This window comes from Ochotona curzoniae, unplaced genomic scaffold (genome assembly GCF_017591425.1).
Source record: "Ochotona curzoniae isolate NIBS_2020 unplaced genomic scaffold, NIBS_Ocur_1.0 contig_523, whole genome shotgun sequence".
Taxonomy (NCBI): domain Eukaryota; kingdom Metazoa; phylum Chordata; class Mammalia; order Lagomorpha; family Ochotonidae; genus Ochotona; species Ochotona curzoniae.
In genome coordinates, this window is record NW_024466459.1 from 7,699,368 (window position 1) to 7,721,530 (window position 22,163).

The 22,163-nt window shown below is 54.7% G+C and overlaps 1 protein-coding gene across 1 annotated transcript in view; it reads right to left on the reverse strand.

The window, feature by feature from the left end:
• Window positions 1-22,163, reverse strand: part of SDK2 (sidekick cell adhesion molecule 2) — a 106,183-nt gene that overhangs the window by 78,461 nt on the left and 5,559 nt on the right. The window contains exon 2 of the mRNA XM_040989410.1: window positions 5,997-6,103. Within this exon, the coding sequence (XP_040845344.1) occupies window positions 5,997-6,103 (107 nt within the window). The remainder of the gene's footprint in view (window positions 1-5,996; window positions 6,104-22,163) is intronic.

Below are 22,163 nucleotides of genomic sequence, written 5' to 3' on the forward strand. Positions count from 1 at the left end.
TCCGCCTTCCTCCCACCCTCTTCCCAACCTAGGCCTTGAATGAAAATTACCTCCTGCTAGGCAGTAGGCCTTCGGAGGCGATGCCGTTCAGTTCTGTAAGACACCTGCTGTCAGGAGGTCCCCTCTGAACCTGCACAATGCCACCACCATTGCTTAGCTCCCTGTTGAAGCCCGTCCATGGAGCAGGCACTGAAGACAGACCTGGTCTCTGTCCCCTTGGGAACTGGAGTCTGGCCAGGGGACAGGCAAACAATGAGCATGGGAACGCTCCGTGACGTCTGGAGGCACCTGCTGAGGAGGCCAGAACAGGGTTTTCCCCGGAGAAGCAGCCAGCACAAGGGGCTGCAGCCTGGGAGGTGGGGAGGCCTCCTGTCAGCGCCCACGAGCGAGATCTGTGTGGAGTTCTGGCTGCTGGCTCTGAACTGGCTCAGCCCTGGCTAGGGGGAGTGAATCAACAGGTGGAATACATACGACCAGGTCTGTCTTCAGTACCTATTCCAGAGCCTGCCTGCCCATGGTGGGGCTTCAATAAAGAGCTGCGGGGCCCCATGCAGTGGCCTAGTGGCTAAAGTTCTCACCTTGGACATGCCAGGATCCCATATGGGTGCCAGTTCTAATCTCGGTGGCCCTGCTTCCCATCCAGCTCCCTGCTTGTGGCCTGGGAAAGCAGTGGAGGACGGGCCAAAGCCTTGGGACCCTGCACCCGTGTGGGAGACCTGGAGGAAGCTCCTGGCTTGGATTGGCACAGCACCAGCTGTTGCGGTCACTTGGGGAGTGAATCATCGGATGGAAGATCTTCCTCTCTGTCTCTCCTCCTCTCTGTATATCTGACTTTGCAATTAATAATGATAAATCTTTAAAAAAAACAACAACAAAGATTTGCGAAATGGTGGTGCTCCTGGGTGGACTCAAAGAGGTCTTGCTGCGTGCAGGTTTCTCGCAAGGAGCTGCTGGGTCTGTGTGGGGTGTCAGGGCCGTAGGGAGGAGCACATGTGAAGGCCGGTGGGTAGGAGAGAAGGGATGGTCAGAGGAAACAGAAGTCCTTCAGGGCAGTTGGGAAGGGTCGTGGGTGTGCCTGGTGGGCGGCGGGAGGGATGGGTTGTGGAGGGAGGGGTAGTTGTTGATGAACCTCGGTGGTTTCTGCTTTTGTGGTTTCTGCCTTGCTTGCTTGGCTAGGGGCTGTGTGAACCCCAGGCCTGACGGCCGACGTGACACCCGGCAGGTCAGGAAGGAGAGCCCTGGTGTGCTTGCTAGATAAGTGGTTCACTGCCCTATAGCCCACCAGCTTGTACTTTTTGAAAGTACAAACCCACCAATAGGAGCCTGCCAAGTTGTTCTTTTTAAAAAGTTAACAGTTAAACTGGCCAATCATGACTGTATAATTATATGGAATTGGCCTGAAATGTGTAAGAACCCTGTGCTGTTCGGCCTGGCTCTTTTTCTGTTCTGCCCCTGCTGTTTCTGCTGCAGCCTCCGCTGCAGCCGCGCCCCACCCCTGCCCAGCCCTGCTGGGCTGGAGTGGTGGCGCTGAGTGATGGTGGTGGGTGACGGCTGGGAGCCTGGGTTAACCTGAATAAACTGCCCTTATACGTATGCACTGACTTCAGACTCCTGATGATTTTCTGGGGATTGCAAAATCTGGGCACAGATTGTGTGTCCTTGAATGTTTATGCGGAGACTGCCTGATGGGATCCACGGGGAAAGCAGGCAGAGACGGCCTCGGTCCAGTCTCTAACTGATCTCCTCCCCCTTTGCAGTGTGGCTCTGAGGTCCCCAGTGCTGTCCACTCTCTCTGTTCTTTGTCCCAGGGCTCTCTGGGTGTTCCCAGGGAACACAGTCTGTACTGCCTGTACTGCGTGGTGAGCAGCTGCTAAGAGGGAGCCCCTGCTGCCAGATGACACAGGGAGGCCCGTGGTGCCAGGGGGTCCCGGGCGCCCTGGGGAAACTCAATCGTACTGCAGCAGCAGAAAGAGATGAGAGTTCACTCTGACACTGACAGGTGCATGCTTTGTTTCATGCGCCAGGATATGGCCCAAGGACCGAGACAGCTTTTCGAAGAAAATTCGACCTGGAAACCAAGAAGGCTGGGCCTGGGGGCAGAGTGGTGGCTTAGAGAGGCCCGGTGTCTGTGTCGTGCCCTGAAGGTCTCATTCCACTTCTGGATGGAAAGCATTTAGCAATGAGGGGAGGTGTAACACATGCAAAAGAGCAAACATAAATTACCCAAAGATGACAACGAGCATTCTTGCACTTGCCAGCCAGCCAAGGCCCGGGCACCTCCCACCCCGTGCCCTCCCTGTGGCTCCTCTCTCCCCCTGCAGTCAATTTCCCTCCTGGACGCTGGGGGTGGGGGGACTGTGCCACTGTTCCTCCACTAACTCTCCTTTTGCATAGATGCAGCTCTGCAGGATTGGGGGACCTTTAGTCTGTGGGGGCCTTCCGACCTAGGCCTGCTTATTCTTCAATGCTTCTTTTTTTTCCCTGTGCAGCTTCATCCAGGTATGGCTCGTCATTTAGGCGCTCTCGGGGCTGTGTAGAAGGTTCTGGATGTAACAGCACAGGGCTGCCGACATGGGGGTCTGTTCTCTGTCCCTCGGTATCCTGCCGAGAACAGCCTCCCGAGGACCTCCTGACACACAAGGCTAAGAGTCCCACCCAGGGCTTGTGCTGAAAACGCAATTGCTGGGGGGCTGGCACCACGATGTAGCAGGTTAGGCTGCTGCCTGTGGTGCCAGCAGCCCATAAGGGCGCTGGTTCACGTTCTGGTTGTTCTACTTCTGATTCAGCTCCCTGCTCATGTGCCTGGGAAGGCAGCAGAAGATGGTCCAAGTGCACTAGGATGGAGTTCTAAGCTTGTGGTTTCATCCTGGCAGAGGGGAGACCCTTCCTTCCTCCCTCTCTCCTGCCCTTCTTTCTCTTTCTTGCTTGTCTCTCCTGTATTCTGTCAAATAAACCTATTTTTAAGAAAAGGCAATTGGGGGGGAGGTTCCTGAGCCGCAGGTTATGCACATTAATTTTGACTAAGATGCCAGCCATTTCCAAAATCTGGACCAGTTTCCTGTTTTTGCTTCCATCAGCAGGGATCTGGGCCCCACCAGCACATGATCTGGTTACCCCGTTGGTTCCAGCCACTCTAGGAGGTTTGGAAAGGCATGTCTTATGTCTTCTTACCGTGACAACAAGGCCTCTCCCCAGTCCCCGACAAGCTCATAGTGACCCTGGCCCACCTGTGACTTCTGTCGTATTAGGAGTAACATCCAAAGTGCCCACTCCACGGTCCTACCTCCCGACCCACCTCTTCCACTGTCTACTTCCCTCTTGCTGCCCCAGTCGCCCTGGCCTCAGACACCCAAGTCCAATCAGCAGTCCTGGCCCACGTACCTGGGGCCCTGCACCCACGTGGAAGACCCAGAAGAAGCTCTTAGCTTCTGGTTTAACCATGTGCCCAGCTGCGGAGTGGACCAGCGGATGGAACATCTCCCTGGGTCTCTCCTGCTCTTTCACTGTAACTCTGACTTTCAAATAAATAAGAAATAAAAATCTTTGAAAAAGAAACCAGCACTCATTAACACCCCACACTGTTGTCCTGAACAAGCCTACACTTGCTCTCCTATTCCAGGACTGGAGAAAGCCACTCTCACTGCTAGCCTCTCAGCCGTAAACCCCGGCCACATGACTCAACCATATGTTGCAGGCATGGCTGCCACGCTGTCTGGTTGGCCGGTTCCAGGCCAAGGCAGGGCCCTTCTGCTGCCCTGTGGTGGCTCATGGGCGTGTGTGTGCCCTGCTGAGGGCTGGAGCCCTGCAGGACCCAGAGGAGCAAAGCTGGTGTGGGGCGTCTGATCGTGGCAGGCTCTCCCAACCCTCCCAGCTACTCCTTCCTCTCCCCTGATGCCAGAAACGTACAGTGACTTTAAAAACACACATATTCCTGGAGGGGAAAGGAAGGGCGCTGGGTGTGGGGGGCGGGTGTGTGTGTCTTATTGACTTCTCCCTAATTGCTGTAATTAAAAACACGTAAAGAATCTTTTTTTAACGACTTTGTCGTTATCATTAGCTAGTAGCACAGCTGCCGTATTAATTTCTCATTAGAACCCAATTCACAGCCCCTCTATGGGAAGAGGCACGGGAAGCAGGGGTGGGCCCGGCCTGGCTTAGCATCCCTGGCGAGGGGATAAGAAGGCTGTGTGGGGCAGAGAGGGCTAAGGAGGGGAGGGGTGCAGCAGAAGCAGTGTAATGGGGGTTCCCCTCCCCACATCCTTCCACCTGCAGCTTTGTCTCAGTCATGGCCGGTGCCTGAGCCTCACTGGTGCGTCTGGGTAACCCCTCCCCCTCTGGGGATGCTGAGCCCAGGCAGAGTCAGGGTGTCAGGCACCACTAGTCCCCTCCAGCTGCTTCTCACCCAAGTCCCAGACTGGGTGTCCTCAGAGGGCAGGCCTGCGGCAGCGCACTGCCTTCTCAAGGAAGATGCTGGGTGCCCCCGGGGGTCCTTACTTATTGAGGGTTTCTGTTCATGGCAGGTGCGCAGGGCTCCGCCATCCTCATCCTCCAGCTCGGGGCAGGAGGGTATGTATAGGGTGGAAGCAGACATCGGCTGTCTCTTAGCTGGCGTCAGCAGAGTCCCTCCTGTGCAGGGTCTGTGTGCTATGAGTCATCAGGGGCCCTTGAATCCCTGTCGCCATCTGGGAGGAAAGCACCAGAGCCACGCGGACACTGACCTCCCTGTCCTTTTTTGTGCAATGCAGGGAGTCAGTGTCGTCTCACCTTGGGGTGTTCAGCTCCCCAAATTCCTTGTTTAGCTGAACCAAATGCCCCCCCATTTCCTTCCCCTCTCCCCAGCTCAGTTGGAGAATGGGATCTGTAGTGCTGCCTGATGTATGTACATGCTAAACTCGCACACACACGCTCACAGGTGGGCGAACAGTAGACCAATCCAGACAGACACATCTGTGTGAGCACACACCTAGACATGTGAACATGTACAACCCTTGTTCTCTCCCCTCCCAACATGGACAGAGGCACAGTGACTCGGGCACGCACTACTGCACACAGGCGTTCACACACAGTCTCTGCCTCCCGTTCTGGGCTCTCACGCCCAGCTACGAGAAGCTCCGCAGGAGGCTTCATTGATGCTGATGTGCCGGAAGTCCCTCCCCCGCTCCAATTATAAACACTCTACTTCATTCGAGATTTCTTTTCAGCTCCTTTCTCACCTGCCTCTCCCAGAAGCAAGCTCACTCCGTCCTGAGCCAGTGCCTGCCGAGAGGCCTGGATAAGCGTGAAGGTGAGGGGCTTACAGAGGGTGCCCATGCCCTCGAGACTCAGCATATCTGGGCCCTCTCCCTGTGGGAAACCCTGCAGGGAAGGGCCCACCGTGGGTTTTATTTCCAGCACACGCAGCTACAATAAAAATGGTGGTGGACAGCTACTCTGGGGCCCTGGTATCTCCTTATTCGGATAGTCCCATGTGGCGACTGGGGCCACTGGCAGAGCTCCAGGAGGGTCTCCTACATGGCTTTCTGCCCAGGCGGCCCCACAGACAGGCATCATTCCCCTTTCACACTGTGGGCTCTGGCACCTGCCGAGGACCACGGGACCCTGCACATTCAGGCTGAGGGGGCTGGAGAAACCAGGGCATGAAGCTCCAGCAGGCTGATGTGGCTGGGGAGGTTGTGGTTGCCGCGTCAATGTGTGACCTCAGAAGAGACTCTCAAGACAGGTGGCAAGACTCCCTCTGAGACACAAGTCACCCTCTCCTGGAATGAAGGGTGCCTGGGTTATTCTAGCCACGTCAGAGACACAGAACCATCTGGCCAGCTGGTGACCCTGGTAGCTCTTGCCACCTCTGGGTCTTGGTTCCAGCAACCACAAAATGTGGGTGAGCAGAAGGGGCACCCAGCGGTGTGGGTGGTCACAGCTGGCTCTGGCTTTGCTCAGGGTGTGACCCGTGCCCGGGCCCCCTCCCGCCTGCATGCTCAGGGTTCCACAATACTCACAGGCCACCTGCACTTCGGTTTGCCGCTGCAGTAGCGCCCCCATCCGGTTCCGCACGATGCAGCGGTAGAAGCCGGCGTGGGTGCGGTCCAGGCTGGAGATCATGTACCTAGGAGACAGGGAGCAGAGGGCCAGTGAGCAGCGTGCAGAGGTCAGCCTGGGTTCTGGTGTCAGAGGTCAGGAAGTCGCCCCCTTCTGGAATGATATCATCATTGTCTACATCCTCACATCATGATATTCACTTTATTGGGTACTGACACAATTGTCAATATTCTACTGTGCCAAGATCATTAAAACCAACCAACCAAAAAGCAAACATCTAAGCAACTCAAGCTGAGATTTTTTTTTTTTAAAGACTAAAATGAAAAAATACCAGGGAAAGAAGAATACATAGAAATCAACATTTTATTTAAAAAGAGCATTTTTGAGAAGACAAAAAGAGACCTCATTGCGGCACAGAGGCAATTTTACCGATCTGCTAAAATCAAATTTGATGCAAAGCCCACTGCGAGGGCCCGACTCTTCTCATTTTAGGTGCATGGCTGCCAAGTGTTGAGCTTAGCATGGGAGAGAGCCTATGGCTTACCCCCTGGCAGAGTTTCTTTCTTGGAGGTGCAGAAGCTGAAGCTGAGAAATACCCTGATGTTGAACCTTAGTTCCCTTCCCTACTCTTCCCCTCTGCCCTGGGGAAGATCCCAGCTGGGCCCAGAGTCCTTCTGATAGCCAGACTGGTGGCAGGCCACTTTAGACTGGGACCACACCCCCCAGTCCCTACCTGCCTTCTTGGCCTGCATGTGTCTTGTGCAGAGCTGGGCACATGTGTGTCCTGGCCTGACTCTGTGATCCAGAACCCGCTGGTAGCTGGGTGCCTTATCTCTGCTCAGGATGGCAGCTCTTATCTTCCTCGTGACTGCACGCAGCGTGAAGATGCCAGGATAGCAGGTGCACCAGTCCTGAAACCCTGTTTCCTCTTCTCCAGTCCTCCTCAGAGCCAGCCCAAGTGCTCCTGTCTTTATCTTTCCCCCGGTGAGGGGAGGCAACCTGGGGGAAACGGCTTCTTTGAAGCTGTGCTGGTAACCTGAGAGAGGAGACGGAAGGTGGGATGGGCTGGGAAATCTCGCTAGCTTTGAAGAGAACTCTACTAGGTGTTAAAGAGAAGAAAATGAATAAAAATGGCTGAAAAAAAAACCAGGAAAAAATGCACAACTTCTATCTTCATGAAAGCATACTTGCATGTCAGACTGCTCAAGACTTCCAGGTCTGGTCAAACCTGGGTGTTGGCAAGCAGGGAGGGGGACTGGAGCTCTCCGCTCTGTTGGTGGTACTGCAAATTGGTCTAACCCTGGGGGAAAATCTGTCAGAATTAGAATATGCATGCTTTCTGACCCAGGAGTCACACTCTTGGGAACTGGCCTTTTTGATAATACTTGCAACAATGTGGGAAAAAAAAATAAGATACATTCCAGGATGTTCACTGTAGCATTGCTTGTAATTGCCGAGGTCAACGGATTAAAAACTGGGATCAACGGAAAAGTGCATCAGAATGGGACTGGATCAATACATGATGCTGCCGCCACAGACTGAGGCAGAAAGCCTGCGGGGGTGGAAGAGGATCTTCTCTGGGATACAAAGAAAACGCAAGGCGAGTCCAAGGCCATGGGGGTGGCGGGAGGAGGCGAAGAGGGAGAGAAGTAGGAGGGATAAGGATGGGGGGGACAAGGTTTATGAATAAATACGAGGTAGCCAGAGGCTGAACAGTATTATAGCAGATTGCTCAGGCCAAGAATGATAACACAAGCTGTTAATGATACAGGCCACCAAATCCTTAGCTACGCTTTAGAGCACGCAAATGAAGCCAACCCAAATCACTTGCTTGTTGCAACAAAGGCAGTGTCTGTGGCTGGTGTGATGGCATGGCAGTGTTCGGTATGCTGATTTGTGTAAACTGAGATCCTATATATACTTATATGTGTAGGTACACAAAGTCACATGTGCAAACACATAGCAAGGTGGATTCGTACACACATTGGTATGTACAGAACATGTTTTAAGAAGACAGATGGATTTATTGGAAAGGCAGAGTTAGAGGGAGACGGAGAGAGAAAGAGCTCCCATCTGCTGGTTTACTCCACACATGTCCACAGTGGTCAAAGACAAGGTTAGCCAGAAACAACACCCGGGTCTCCCACATGGGTGGCAGGGGTCTAAGCACCTAGGTCATCTTCTGTTGCCTTCTCAGGTGCATCAACAGGAAACTGGATGGGAAGTGCAGCAGTGGGTAGGACCTGAACCGATACTCCAATAAGGGATGCTGGCGTCACAAGCAGTGTCTTATCCCGTGGTGCCACAACGCAGGCCCCCCATGTAACATTTTTGGGGACAGACACTCCAGAACCTGATGTCCTCTCTGGGAGAGGAATCGGGCTGGGGAGGGTGGGAGACATCTGCCTCTTGAGTTTATGCCTTCCTGTGCCCTCAGGATTTTCTTTATTGTATGCATATATTGCTTTTATTTTAAAAATAAAAATTTAAAAACTGCACGTTGTGCATATAATTTAAGTACACATTCTAAAGAATGCTCTAGAGACTCATCAGATCTGAATTTGTTTGCAGATGTTAGCAGCATGTCGCGAGACAAAAACTTTAATAATCAGAATTCCCATCTTCTACATAAGACTCCTTGCCCGTGGGCTCCAGCCAGGGTCCCCTCCCCCCTCAGACCCACCAACGGGTCACGAGCAAGGCTGCTGGGCTGCTGGCCTGACCCTACCCTGGGCAGCATCAGGATGGTCCTTGTCGTCTGTCGGGCTTGTCCTGGGCTACCGCGGGCCCTCCTGGGAAGACCTATTTCTGGCGCGTAGGCAACATTATTTAAAGTAACAGTTCTGCCCACTGCGATTCTCTCAGGGAAACCCGCTCCACTCCACCCAGCCTGCAGCCCTAGGCTCCCCTCCTCCCAGGCCCCCCAGACAGTGTGAGAGGCAGTTGGCTAGCATCTCGGCTCGCGACTCCAGCCCACTGTAGGCTTCCCCGAGGGTGACAGTCACAGCACTCATCATTCCCACGGTGGTCTCTATCTACCAGGACACACTTGGCTCTCAGCTCTGCCTGCCCCACCCACCGTGGCTGCCAGCCCAGCGGGGAGCCAGATGAGCCCAGCCCTGGCCAGGTCTTCACCAGGGACAGAACAAATGACTTCTGGAGGAAACACGGGCTCATGCCTGCCTCATCCAAGAGCAAGTGTGGTGTTGGAGAAAGTTCCTGGACTTGGCAGCCGGGGAGATGCAGACTTGACTTCTGCTCGTCCTGGGCACGTGTGGGAACCTGACCAGCCTTGGTCTCCTCCTCTGTCACAGGGAGGCCATGATGAACACCTTGGATGCCAAGTGCCATACGAGGCCCTGGTCCGCGGCAGGTGCCACAACATGCTTGTGCAAATGGGAGCAGGTGCACAAGGCCGTGGGGGAGATGTCAGGAGACCCAGTTAGGAAGGTAGAAAGGCACAGCTGAGCCTTCCCCAGAGTGGGCACACAGCATGGGCTGCCAGTCAAGCACCAGAGAGCAGGGACTCCCTTCCCTGGCACATTTTTGCACCTCCCCACCTGCAAGGCCCCTTGCCTTCTGCACCCTGCAGGTACAATGGCCCAAGCCTGGATTTTTCCCAGGGATAACGAGCAAGGAGTGGGGACACAGCAGCCCCTGCCTGGTTAACCGCCCCAGTGAAGAACAGCTGCAGGGGCTGCTAGTGCACATGGGCACTTGTGCACATCCAAGTCCTTTGTAAAGAGCCACGTTATTTGCATAGTCACTGTAGGACATACAGTCATGTGATTGAAAACATAAGCCATCCAAGAAGGACACAGCAGCCTGGCTGCCTCCTTAGTGCCTCCGCAACCTTCCCAACCTCCAACACACCTGGGGATACCTCTGCTCTTAGTTCCCTGGATATCTTTCCAGAACCTTTTTAAAGACTTATTTTTATTTTAAAGGCAGAGTCACAGAGAAGAGACAGATAGGTCTTTCATCCGCTGGTTCATTCCCTATATGTCCACATCGCAGAAGCTGAGCGGATAGGAAGCCACGAGCCTGGAGCTTCCTTCGGGTCTCCCATGTAGGTGCCGGGCTCCAAGGCTTTGGGCCATCCTCTGCTGCTTTCCTAGGCGCATTAGCAAGGAGCTGGGTTGGAGGTGGAGCAGCTGGGACTCAAGCCAGTGCCCGTGTGGGGTGTTGGTGCCACAAGAAGAGGCTTAGCTTGCTACACCATGACATCGCCCCCCAGAGTTTCTTTATGCAGATGCCAAGCAAGTTCAAATTTCTAATTCCTCCCACTGGCCCTTTACAAGCAGGGGATAGGGCCTCTGCAAGCCGGGCTCTGCACCTTGTGCTCTACAGTTATCTCGGAGAGCCTTCCTAGGGCCACATGGGCTTTCCTCAGCTCTCTGACAGATCCAGGGAATGTAGAAAGGGTGAAGGCGGCTCTGTCCAATGGGCAAAGAGGCAGGAGGCAGTGTGAAGCCTTAAGGCAGGGCTGGGAACTAGGGCAGCCAGAGGGCAGCGAGGGATGACACCGAGAGCCCACACCATCCTCCCTACTCCCATCCCTTGGCAATGGCCCCACCCAGTGCACTCTACCCAAGCAGGAACAGGGTCCATGGGCAGGCTGTGTGGGGAGACTCCCCTCACAGACTCCCTGGGACAGATAATTGGGTTTTTAGAGACAAGAGGAGAGCAGGGGAGAAAATAACTGCCTAACAAATGTGGCCTCGTCTGCGGCACCCGGGGAGACACGTACTGCCCTTTGTGGTTGGAGTCCTTGAGTGTCACAGTTGATATTTAAAATGATTCTTACTCACATTAAATAAGATATTTCAATTCCACAAAGCTGTCAGGAGCTGATGCGGACACCAGAAATAATAGGCACCCTCTCCTTGTGTTGTCCTCGTTAATAAATCAGATGCCTGGAGACACACACGGCGATGCTCATGTGGACAAAGGGGTTTGGGGACACACACACACACACACACACACACACACACACACAGCCCATGGATGCACACCACCCAGGTGCACATTCATGCACACTTCTGTGCATACACACGTACACTCATAAAACCTACCCCATGCAAACTCACACACACGAGGCATGTGTGAACACACCTACCAGCAAACACACAGGCACACAGAGCCAACATACGCACACCACTCTCACACACACACCACGACATACACACACCAGCCAGCCTGCACATGTGTGTACACATCACATGGATGTGTACACACCCACATGCATGCATGTGTAACACAAGCACACACATGCCCTCACGAACACACATGCACATATGTGTACAATCCACACAAAGGCATACACCCAGATACACAAGAGTACACACACCTGCACCTGTGCACACACACACACACGTGCTTGTACTAGGCTTCTCTTCAAGTGAACTGTGTTAAGGGACAGAAGACAGCAGAGTAGCCACCTCCCCTGGGGGCTCTGCCTGCTACGTGCAGGTGACACACACACAGCTAAGGCCATCACAGAGGTAGGCCATGGGTACAGGCTCCCTTCTCTCGTCCCCTGGACTCTCTGGCAGCCAGTGCGAGGGCGTGTGCGTGCCCACGTGTGACACCTGCCATGCCCTGAACTCCTTCCTGCACCAGCACACCTAGGTGGGGCTCACAGAACTGGCTGTGTGGAGGTGACTGGTAAGAGGATGCGTCTGCCCTGTGTGTTGGCTTTTACTAAGGCCCTTCAGAGAGATGTCAAGGCAAAAGAACATGTGCCAGATAATAAATAACAGCAATGATATACACGCCCGGAGTGAATGTAATCATTATTATAAGAAACGGCATCCATCCTAAGCGCTTTGACATACAACATCTCGCAGATGAGAAAACCGGTGCTCAGAGACAGGAAGTAACTTGCCCAAGACCCTTCTTTAAAAAGGCAGCTTGCACATGTACTCACACACTGCCTGTGATGGAGGCCACCAGGGGACTGGACGGTCCAGTCACAGTGGGTGGAGACTCCGGAAGAGAAAGCCCAGACCTAATCTGCAGTGGCTCCTTGGGTTGTGGGTGGAGACAGGTGCGCCTGTGGCACACCCCCCTTGCGGCAGCCCTAAGGAGCTGAGTTTACAACAGATGCAGAGAATGCCAGAAGGGGCAGGGACGGGGAGAGAAAGGGAGGGCAGGCAGGGGTGGTGGTGAAGAAGGCCACCCATTGGCACAGGGAGTCTGGGAGCCCCAGGGATGTCGTCAGGATTCCCCCGTGGTGCGGGGAGTCCAGGAACAGTGATTTCTGCTCTTGTATTTTCGGCACTTCTTGTCCTGAGCTCTAATTTCCTTCCCACACCTCTGCTGAGAGTGTGACCTGCACACAGCTGACTTCGCTAGCTTGGGCCCTGGAGAGCAGCCGGCTGAGAAGGAGGAGGGGCGGGACTGAGAGAGGACTGGACAGGGATGCTGGAAGGAGACAGGGTCGGGGAATAGTGTTGTGAGGGAACCCAGCAGAGAGAAGCAGCCTCTCCCAGAGTCCCTGCAGGGCTGGGAAGGGGGTGTGGGCATGGTGAGCTCTGCACTCGGCCTCTTGGTCGACTGCAGGCTGCAGGGGTGCCCTTTGGTGAGCAGAATGGAGAGGAGCCTGGGGCAGCCAGTTTAAGGAATCAGCCTGGTTGGGCTCAGGGTGCCCTGAGTGCTGCTGACAAAGGATGTTTAGTGTATCTGAGAGCGTACTTCTAGCAGGTGAATCCGTGGGCTCAGGACAGCACTCTCGCAATGTGTGGGGGAGGTACCCTAATCTGCTGCACACCTTGATTAAACTGAAAGGCCCACAAAGGAGGAAGCTGTGCTGTCCAAGGCTGGGGACATCCATCTTCTGCCCTGAACCTGGGCCTTGGGCCTCTAGGACCTCAGCTTTGAAAACACTGGGCCCACTGACACCACTGGCCTTCGTGGGCCCTCTGCTTGCAGCTGGCACCTGGTGAGGCTCAGGGCCTCTGCAGGCTTGGGAGCAGTTCTCACAACCAGCCTCGGACCTGTAGTCTCCACGGGCTGTCTCTCCTGAGAACTCTGGCCCCTGTGCTGACTCTAGGACCTGGAGGGCCTAGCTGTGTAGCTGTCCACACGCAAGCCTAGAGGAGCCAGAGTTCTGAGTGCTGGCATGGATGAGAAGGGAGACAGTGTAAACACAGTCAGGATGTTGCATGGTGCAGGGACTAGGCTGCTCAACTATTTCACCCCTCAGCTCTACCTAACTTCTGGCAAGCCTTTTTTTTTTTGAATAAACAATATTTATTCGAGAGGCAGCAGACTAGAGTGAATGAATGCCCATTACTGTTCACCCCTCCTATGCCCACAAAGTCTAGGACTGGACAGAGGTGCAAGCTGGGAGCCAGGAATACAATCCAGGTTTCCCATGTGGGCAGCAGGAACCCAACAGCACGAGTCATAGCAACAGCCTCCTAGGAAGTGCACTGGTCAGAGCCAGACCTCAACCCAGGCCTCTGATGGGGGGCCTTGTGTCTTTTTTTTTTTTTTTTTTAATAAATCTGACTTTCCAATAAAAATAAATAAATCTTAATTTTAGAGAAAGAGACAGAGAGAAAAATCTTCCATTCACTGGTCCACGCCTCAAGTCATCACAACTGCCGGAGCTGTGCTGACACAAAGCCATGAGCCAGGAGCTTCTTCTGGGTCTCCCACATGGGTGCAGGGTCTCAAGGTTGTGGGCCATCCTCTGCTGCTTTCCCAGGCCACAATCAGGGAGCCGGGTGGGAAGTAGAGCAGCCAGAATGTGAACCGGAGCCCATATGGGATCGCGGTAGATGCAAGGCGAGGACCTTAGCTCCTAAAACAGTGAGCCACTGAATGTGGCATTGAGCACAGCTTGGAAACAGTCCAGGTGAGATCAGGACCTCGGACAGTTCTCATCAGCGGGGCCGGCAGCCTTCTAGAACTAGGCAAGGGAGGAGGTGGGGGTGGCACCAGGCTGGGGTTCCTCCAAGGACCCCAAGGCAAGGCAGCTGAAGGCATTGGTAAGACAGTAGCTGAGCCAGTGCTGCCCTGGTCCACTAGTGAGGGAACAAGTACATCCCAGCTGGAGCTGACATGGGTCATTGAGTCAGCGGGCTGGTGGCTTTCCAAAGCTTTGCCAATGAAAGTGTGGCATGGGGGCTGCAGGCTGGGATCCCCGCAGAGAGCAGGCAGAATCTTGGGCCCCTCATCGGCTGAGCTAGGATCCGTACTGAACACACTGCTATGTGCACCAACAGGATGCTCTTGCACACACGTGCGGGTCTGGTGAAGGGGACACTGACGGGGGGTGGGGACCCTAGGGGTGTGGTCAGAGTGAGCTCAGAATCAAGGTTTCCAGGTGATGACCTGGGGCAGGGTGCTGGCCCTTCCCCCACAGTGCTCAGTTTCCCTGTCTGACACGACAGTGATCACGCTCAGCACAGGGTCAAAGCCCCAGAGAATCCACTGTGGCCTCAGGTGGCCTGCCAGCTCCACTGGATCCCAAGCAGGGGGCCTCGGGCATTTCCTCTGCGGAATGGGCAGAGGGAGCGTGCCTGCCCTCCAGCCAAGCCAAGCATAGGCCTGTCCGCTGGGACGCTTCACTCGTAAACATGCCTTTGTTCAGTGTGACGGATGTACCAGAGAATGGCAGGCGCATATGTGAATTTTGCCTTTGCTCTTGCACAATGTGCCTGCTGCAAACCCAGGTCAGGGCAGAAAACAGCATCCAGATGGACAGCGCAGCACAACAGGTGGCAGGGAGTGAGGGGGTGATCGGCACAGAAGGCCCTCCCCCACCCCCGCAGTGTCCCCTCCGGCCCTATGTCACAACCGCTTTCTGACGGCAGACAAACCTCCTCTTACTACCACTTAACAATCATTCACAAGTGGCAGTCCTTCCCACGCGCACTTCTGCAGGCGGGCGGCAGGCCTCTTCCACAGCGGAGCGCCGCAGGGACCTCGGTGTTCACGCACTTGCTTGCCATGGGACAGGCACCCAATCGTGCAACCGTCATTGTATGTTCCTCTCTTCCTTACGAATCACCAAAGAAGTTTCTGGGTAGTATTTCTCTCCACAAGCTCTCAGAGGTTTATAATTTACAGAATTTATTTATTTGAGAGAAAGAGAAAGAGAGGAGAGTACGTAGGAGAGGGAGGGATGGAGCGAGGGAGACAGAGAGAGAAAGAGAATACCCATTAATAGGGACTGGGGGCCAGGGCAAAACTGAACGCCAGAGATGCAATCCAGGCCTCCCCCCTGGATGGCAGGGACCCAGCTGCCTGAGCCATCGCTGCTGCTGCCCAGGGTGTTTTTGAGCAGGAAGCTGCAGTCAGGAGCAGAGCTGGGGCTCCAACCCAGGCACCCCGATACAGCACCCGAGTACTGCGGGTGGCGTCTTAACCGATAACCTCACAGTCCCCTACCCCCTCCCCCTGCCCTCATCCCCACTCTTCCCTCCCTCCCCCACCCACGGCTCTGAGGTTCCCACTGGTGTGATGTTGCATAGTTCGGTGACATTTGTGAACGTATGTGCCGCAGCAAAGCTGACTGCCAAAGTACTGAGCATGTGTGGCATGCCTCCGGGTTGTGTGCTTAGATGTCTATGAGCGATTGGCTCAGGGCAGGGGCGCGGGCGGCTGCCATGCAGTAGGTACTGTGTCAGGCTGTGAGTCTCAACGGTGACAATGACAGCGCCTGCACCATCAGCTCCATGGATGGCAGTGGGGAAGGTGGAAACATCGGGCCCCTCAGCATCTCCAACCCAGGGAGCTGCAGAGAAAGAGGACCTGGGCTTGTCTGTGCAGCAGTGACCTTGGCGTGGCCCCTTGAATGCCCACACAGCATAACAGCTAATTAAAAGGCGGGTTTTAGGGGTCGGACGTGCACTGGAAGCGAGCACTTGGAGGCAGGTAACAGGTGGGCACTTAGTGAGCTGTGATGGTTTGGATCCAGCCAACCCCTGCCCAGCTGGCCTGAGCTTCCTGTTGGCTAACTTCTACTCCCTGGTCCACCCTGGGCAGATGTTTGGGGAATTTATGAATACTAATGAGGCAGTGGGATTTCCTGTATCTTCATGACTCCAGCATGGTTCCAGCAACCTGCCCTGGAGGTCAAGGGAAGCTGGGATGAGCACCCCCATTTCCCGCAGGCTGCCTCGGGAGGCGGTGTTGTGGGGCTGTGCCAGGGGACGCTCCTACCCTGTCCGGGGCGCACCTGACTCCACATTAGCTCTGGCCCTCTCTATGCAGCTTCATGTGTGGCTGAGTTTGTGTCCCCTGGAATTTGGCAGTGTATATCACCTGTGTTTACATGTCAGCATCAGCACCGTCTCTACGCTCTGTATGTTTACATTCCCTATATCCGTGCCCAAACCCATGCCATCTCTACAATGCACTCTAGGTCTATCATAGAATCTACAAGGCCTGTATCATTTACACCTGTCTGTGTCTATTCCCATGCCAACTGGATTTATATATCCATATCATGTATATTTATATGCCTAGGTCTCTATCATCCAAATCTACATGTGTACATGTCTATTGTCTAGCTCCATGTGTGAATATCTCTCTATCATCCGTATCTTTATGTCCATCTACAAAGCACTTCAAAAGTTCACACAAAAGGAAACTGAAAGAAAACTTTGAGTGCAAGACTTGTAAAAATCCATGCATATAAGGCGTCTTCAAAAAGTTCATGAAAAATCTGTAGTATGCAGAAAAAAAAATTGTGGACTTCAATTTTTTTGCACCCAGATAAATTGATTTTTGAATTTCACTTTTTTGGCAAATTCTTGACGCACCCTCATCTATCATCTAATTTACATCATTTATATCATTTCACACGTAGGTAGGGTGGTTAGCTGTAATTTGGCCAACACAGATGCAAAACAACAAAAGCCTCTCATGTCGATTCCACGTTCCCTTTCCAAAAAGGCATTCCTTAAACCAAAAGGGGCCGAGAAAGCAGAGTCTGGTGGCTGAAGGGGTTAGGTTGGTGGGACCTGGCTCACGGCCCAGCTTTGGCCCACTCCCAGCAGCCCTGTCCCAACGCCAGCCCCGCAACTGAGCACCAAGTTCTGGAGACCCACATGCTCATTCCAAGTACCTCTCTTGCTGGGGTCCTGGCTCTCCTGGGGGCCTGTTGTACCCTCCCTAGGGTGGTGGCCTGCTCTGTATGCACCTTGGCAAAATGATGCTTTGCCAAACACACAGCAGGTGGACAAGGTGGCAGCTTGCACAGTTCCAGGGACCTCAGGAGAGCAGGAATGGGGTCACATGACCCAAGGAGGTGTGCCCCAGGCATGGATGCAGGTCCAGGAAGGAAGGCCTGGATTGTGTGTTTTACATGCTGAGTGGCGTTGGGCAGGCTGGGCTGCCTGCTCTGTCCATCTCATTTCCTTCTGTATCAGACAGGAGTGATATCCACTAGATGTCCATATGGGCCAGACATTGTTCTTCAACACCTCTCATTTGATGATGCACTGCTTTCTCATTAAACACCATGAGGTCAGATTTAATTATCTCCAATTCTGGTGGATGAGGAAATAAAAGCACAGAGGAGTTCACGTGCAGAAGGTCACAGTCAGTAACTAGTACGGCCCCAACCGGCTGCCTGTCAACTTTGTGCTCCCAGCTTCCATCTGATGGGTCCTGCCTGCAGGCCTGTGGTGAACCTTAACTGAGACCGTGGAGATGTGTGTTCAGGCTCTTGGCAAAAGGCATGCATGCGGCACGCGCTCTCTGCATTAGCTGCTCCTGTTACTGCCAGTGTCGATGTTCGCCTGTTCATCTAACCTCTCCAAACAGAAGCCCCTGACACCATACCCAGGGCCCACTGATCCAGGAAGGCCCTTGTCCAGAAAACCAGCCTGTGGGCAAAGCCTGGGCTTGGGCAGCCTTGGGCACAGGGACTCAGATGGAAGATGCAGACGGGAGCCTCTAGAGCCAGGGCAGGCTCCGTTCTCTGCTCCTCTGAACACCTGCTCGGACCCTGGGTGGCCACGCCCCCTGCATTAGCCGCACCAGCACTGACCTTTCAGGTCTTTGTCCTGCACTGCCCTTACCTCCAGCCCCTACCCATGCTCTCCGGAGCGTGCTCAGCTCCTCTTTCCAAAGTCACCCAAACAGGTGACTTCAGACACCTTGTAGGAGAATGAGACTAGAACAGCGCTAATGAGGCCCTGGGGAGCCGCCATCTGGAACAGGTGATGGTGTGGGCAGCTGGATACTGGCCAGACCGAGTGCAGCCCTCCGTTGGCAGCGGCTACTGTCAGGATGTGGTACCTCTTCCATTCCCTAAACTCAGGCTGTCCTTGTGGCTCACGTTCACCCAGTGAGTGTGGCAGGACCTTCTGAAGCCCAGGCTGCGAGAGCTTTGCTCCTTCTATGTTTGCCCTCTCTGGTCATGGGCCTGGGGACTGCCAGCCATGAAGGGTCCTGCCCGTGCTGGCTGCCAGTTGGATGTGACCATGAGAGCCGTCATGGGAGGTCAGCAGGGAGGTGGTGCATTGTGGCCGATGATGCTATTGCATTTCAGGGTGGTTTTCCAGGCAGCGCTCAGTGACTGACCAGCGGCTGCACCTGACGCAAGGTTGGGCATCCCACTATGGTTCTAAGGGTCAAGAGTGAAAGGTCAGCCCTGGTATGGGAGCATGTGGAGGTGCTGAGGCAGGCCGCCAGGGCTTGTGTCCTAGCTTCTTTGGGGGAATCCTTCTTTGGTGGCTGCTCCCCATTCAGCAGGAAGCAGGGCCTCTCCATTTGCGGCCATGGTGCACCTGCACGTGCTCACGCCCCACCTGCACTCCCTGCTCAGGCTGAGGGGGTGACTGTCTGCTGTCCTCCAGCCCTCAGAGGCTGCCAGCAGGAACCTAAAATCCTTCTTGCAACCCCACTTCTCTCTGTCCAACCCCAGGGGTCTCTGAGCCTTGGACTCGGGGGCAGCTTCTGGGAGAACATGGAGTTGTGGGGTGGGTGAGAGGATTAAGAATCACAGCCAGCCAGCAAGCCCACAAGTCAGAGGGCAGTAGGGAGGGTGGGCAGAGATTCCTTTGAGGGGTCAGAGACACAGGGAAGAGACATTTGAGCCCTCAGAGGTCTTGTGGTCCCGGGAATGGGCTTGAGGGGTCCCCGTAGGGGGAGGGGAAACCAGCATGAAGACAGAGCTCCCAGGGAACAGGAGGTCACACCCCACTCCCCAGGCATCTGTCTCAACCATCTGCCTGCCCAGTGGGCAACTGAGTCAGGATCTAATTAGGCTTTGTGTCCTGGCTGGGAGCCAGGGGCTGGGGGGCACAGGCAGACCTGGGAGGAGGGAGGTCCCCAGGCTGCACATGGAGAGAGGAGAAATATGTCACCACCACCCCCTTGAAATGGCCCAGAGGAGAAGCATATGGGCCTCTGACCAGGCCCACCTCTCCCGCCTCCCCAGGCACCGGGTGCCTCGTGCGCCCCACGCCCACCTCTGTGCACGGCTTATGAGATCCAGGCCAAATGCGAATATGTCAATTTCAGGTGATGAATGATCAAAGCCTTCCCAATTTGCATGTTAAATTTCCTCACGGTGGAAATAAATAGCCTCTGTTCACCAGGGAAGAGCTTTCCTCCCAGCCCTTCATTACAGGCAGCAGCGAGTACCTCGTTTGCATGTCCCACGCATCCTCCTTGGAGTCTGGGCAGACTCAGCTTGGCTGCTGCTCCCCAGAGGCTGCTGGGACTGGCGAGTGGGAGGAGTTGAGAGACGAGAGGGAAGGTGTACCGGGTATGGCGGAGTGGGCACATCTGTGCGTTCCGGACTGTTCCATGCAGTAGAGCTGCTGGCGGATCCCCATCTCCAGTGTCATCCTAGTTTGCTGGGTCCCCTTATGTCTCCAGGCCTCAGTGTGTACATCTATAAAATGGGGGCCTAATTGCCTGTCAACTTCTGAAGCTGCTCTATGGGAAGAAAGTGTGTTAGCACTAATCACGGGGTCCTACAGGGTGCCCCTGGTGGCCTCTGTGTGGACACGAGGCTGTTCTGTGACCAGCAGCAGCTCCCTGGCCTCGGTGCCCCTACCCTGAGCTGGGTTCCAGCCTATAGGCCCGTCCATGCAGCTCGGGCTTCCTCTCTGGCCTGGGCCCATGAAGGAATGGTGGTAAGGGGTTGTCATGGAAACAGCCAGAATTTCGGAGGCGTGGCTTCCCTTCCACTTTGGACCTACTGGTCCTCACTGACACACTCACGGCTCACCAGTCACGGCCCGGGAGCCAGCCACACCTTGGTCTCTCTGGCACTTCATGCCTCCTGCCCACCTATGGATGCTGAAGCCTGGCCTGGCCCTGCCTTTTTTTTTTGGGTTAGGTGGGGAAAACCTGTGCTTAAGTGGGAGGAGGCCTCCAAAGCTGTGGGGCCTTCTGGGCTTTAGGACCGAGGTGGGAGAAATATCTGTGGGAAAGAGACGGGGCTGCTGCAGGTGGCGTTAGGCACACCTTCGTCCTTTACCAAGAGCCTCCAGTTCTCAACAGCACCTCCCAGAGGGGCTCAAGAGAATTACAACTACTTGGGTCTCTACTAACCCACACGGGAGATACAGATGGAATTCCAAGTTCCTGGCTCCAGTCTGGCCCAGTCTTGGCTGCTACAACCATTTGAGGAGTCAACCAGTGGATGGAAAATCTCTCTGTGTTATTTTGACTTTCAAATAAAGAAAACCTTTAAAAAAGAAAATCAGGCAAGAGGGAGCAGGGGATGGCCAGCCAGCCAGTCAGCTTTGCTCTCCACTCCTCCCGGGTGAGGCCAGTGGCGCCATGCCACGCTACACCTGCATGACGCCCAGTCTGGCAGCACAACTGGGCACAGGAAGGCATCCTCCAGCTGGGAGATTCTGGGGATGCCAAAGCCACAGGACATGGGCACCTGCAGCAGCTGATGCCCTCCCAGCCCCCTCGGCCATGTCTGAGTGGTCACATTTGGAGCAAGAGGCCTCGCCCCCAACAGCCCAAGGCTAAGGGTCCAGGGCACAGTGGAGCCCTGACAATGTGGTCTTCCGAGGCAGGTGTCCCAGGACCCTTTCTGCTGCATGGGCAGATGGAGGCCTGCTTGGGGGCGTGCTGCCAGACCTCTATGAGCAGGCCTGCCTTCCCCCAGAGCCTCAGGTGCGGGAGCAGGTCAGAGGAAGGACAGTTTACCCTGTGTGGGGGACCCCTTCCTCCTCCTTGGGCCCACCTCCTCCAGCCTCCCCGAGGACTTCACCATTGCTAAACTCGTTAACTTTTAATTACTACCTTCCCTCTGCCTGAGTACACTGGCTCCATGCCACGTACATCTCTATTAAAATTCAATTTATGCCCATCATAACTGATGCCAGCACTTCAGCTTCCTCACCGGCAGCCTTCACTTTGCAGACAAGATGTCCAAGCTTAAGCCAAAGGGGAGTCGGTCTCCACAGAGGCCGAAGTCGGTGGATGGGAGCTGGCTTCATGGAGGAGGCCACGGAGGAGGAATCGGGTCTTCATGGAAGGCAGAAATGAGCCCATGGTCAGGGACAGGGAATGAGGTTGGAGAGCCTGCTTTGCAACTGGAGAACATTTGGAAGTGTGAAGTTCTCATCTTGGTGGCTTTCAGACCCGCTGTGCACTTGACCCCGCAGGACATGCACAGCCTCCCTGGGAGAGAGCTACTGGCTTCTGTCTTCCCATTTACAAATTAGGAAACTGGGGCAACGACTGAATCATTTAGCCAAAGGCACTCAGCAGGTGAGGGACAGGAGCAGGGCCAGGCTGGTGCTAGACCTTGGGAGACACGCAAGCGTTTGCTAGATAGCACAGGTACATACGGACAGGGCAGGTGGAGGAGGGAGGAGAGGCTGGAGGGCAGCAGACAGCCTGTTCCCCTGGGAGCCAAGGGAGTTGGCAAGAGAGGACCAGGAGAGAGAGAGAGACAGACAGACAGACAGACATGTCTTATTATTTGGTTTACTCCCTAAATGACCATCAGGGCAAAGATGGGCATCAGCGGAAGTCTACCTGAATTCTACCTGGATTCTCACTCAGATGGCACAGGCCCACATGTCTGGGCCATCCTCCGCTGTGTCCCCAGATGCATTAGCCAGGAACCAGATCAGAAGTGGAATAGTCACCACTAAGACTAATGCTCTGCTGTGACATGCCAGGGT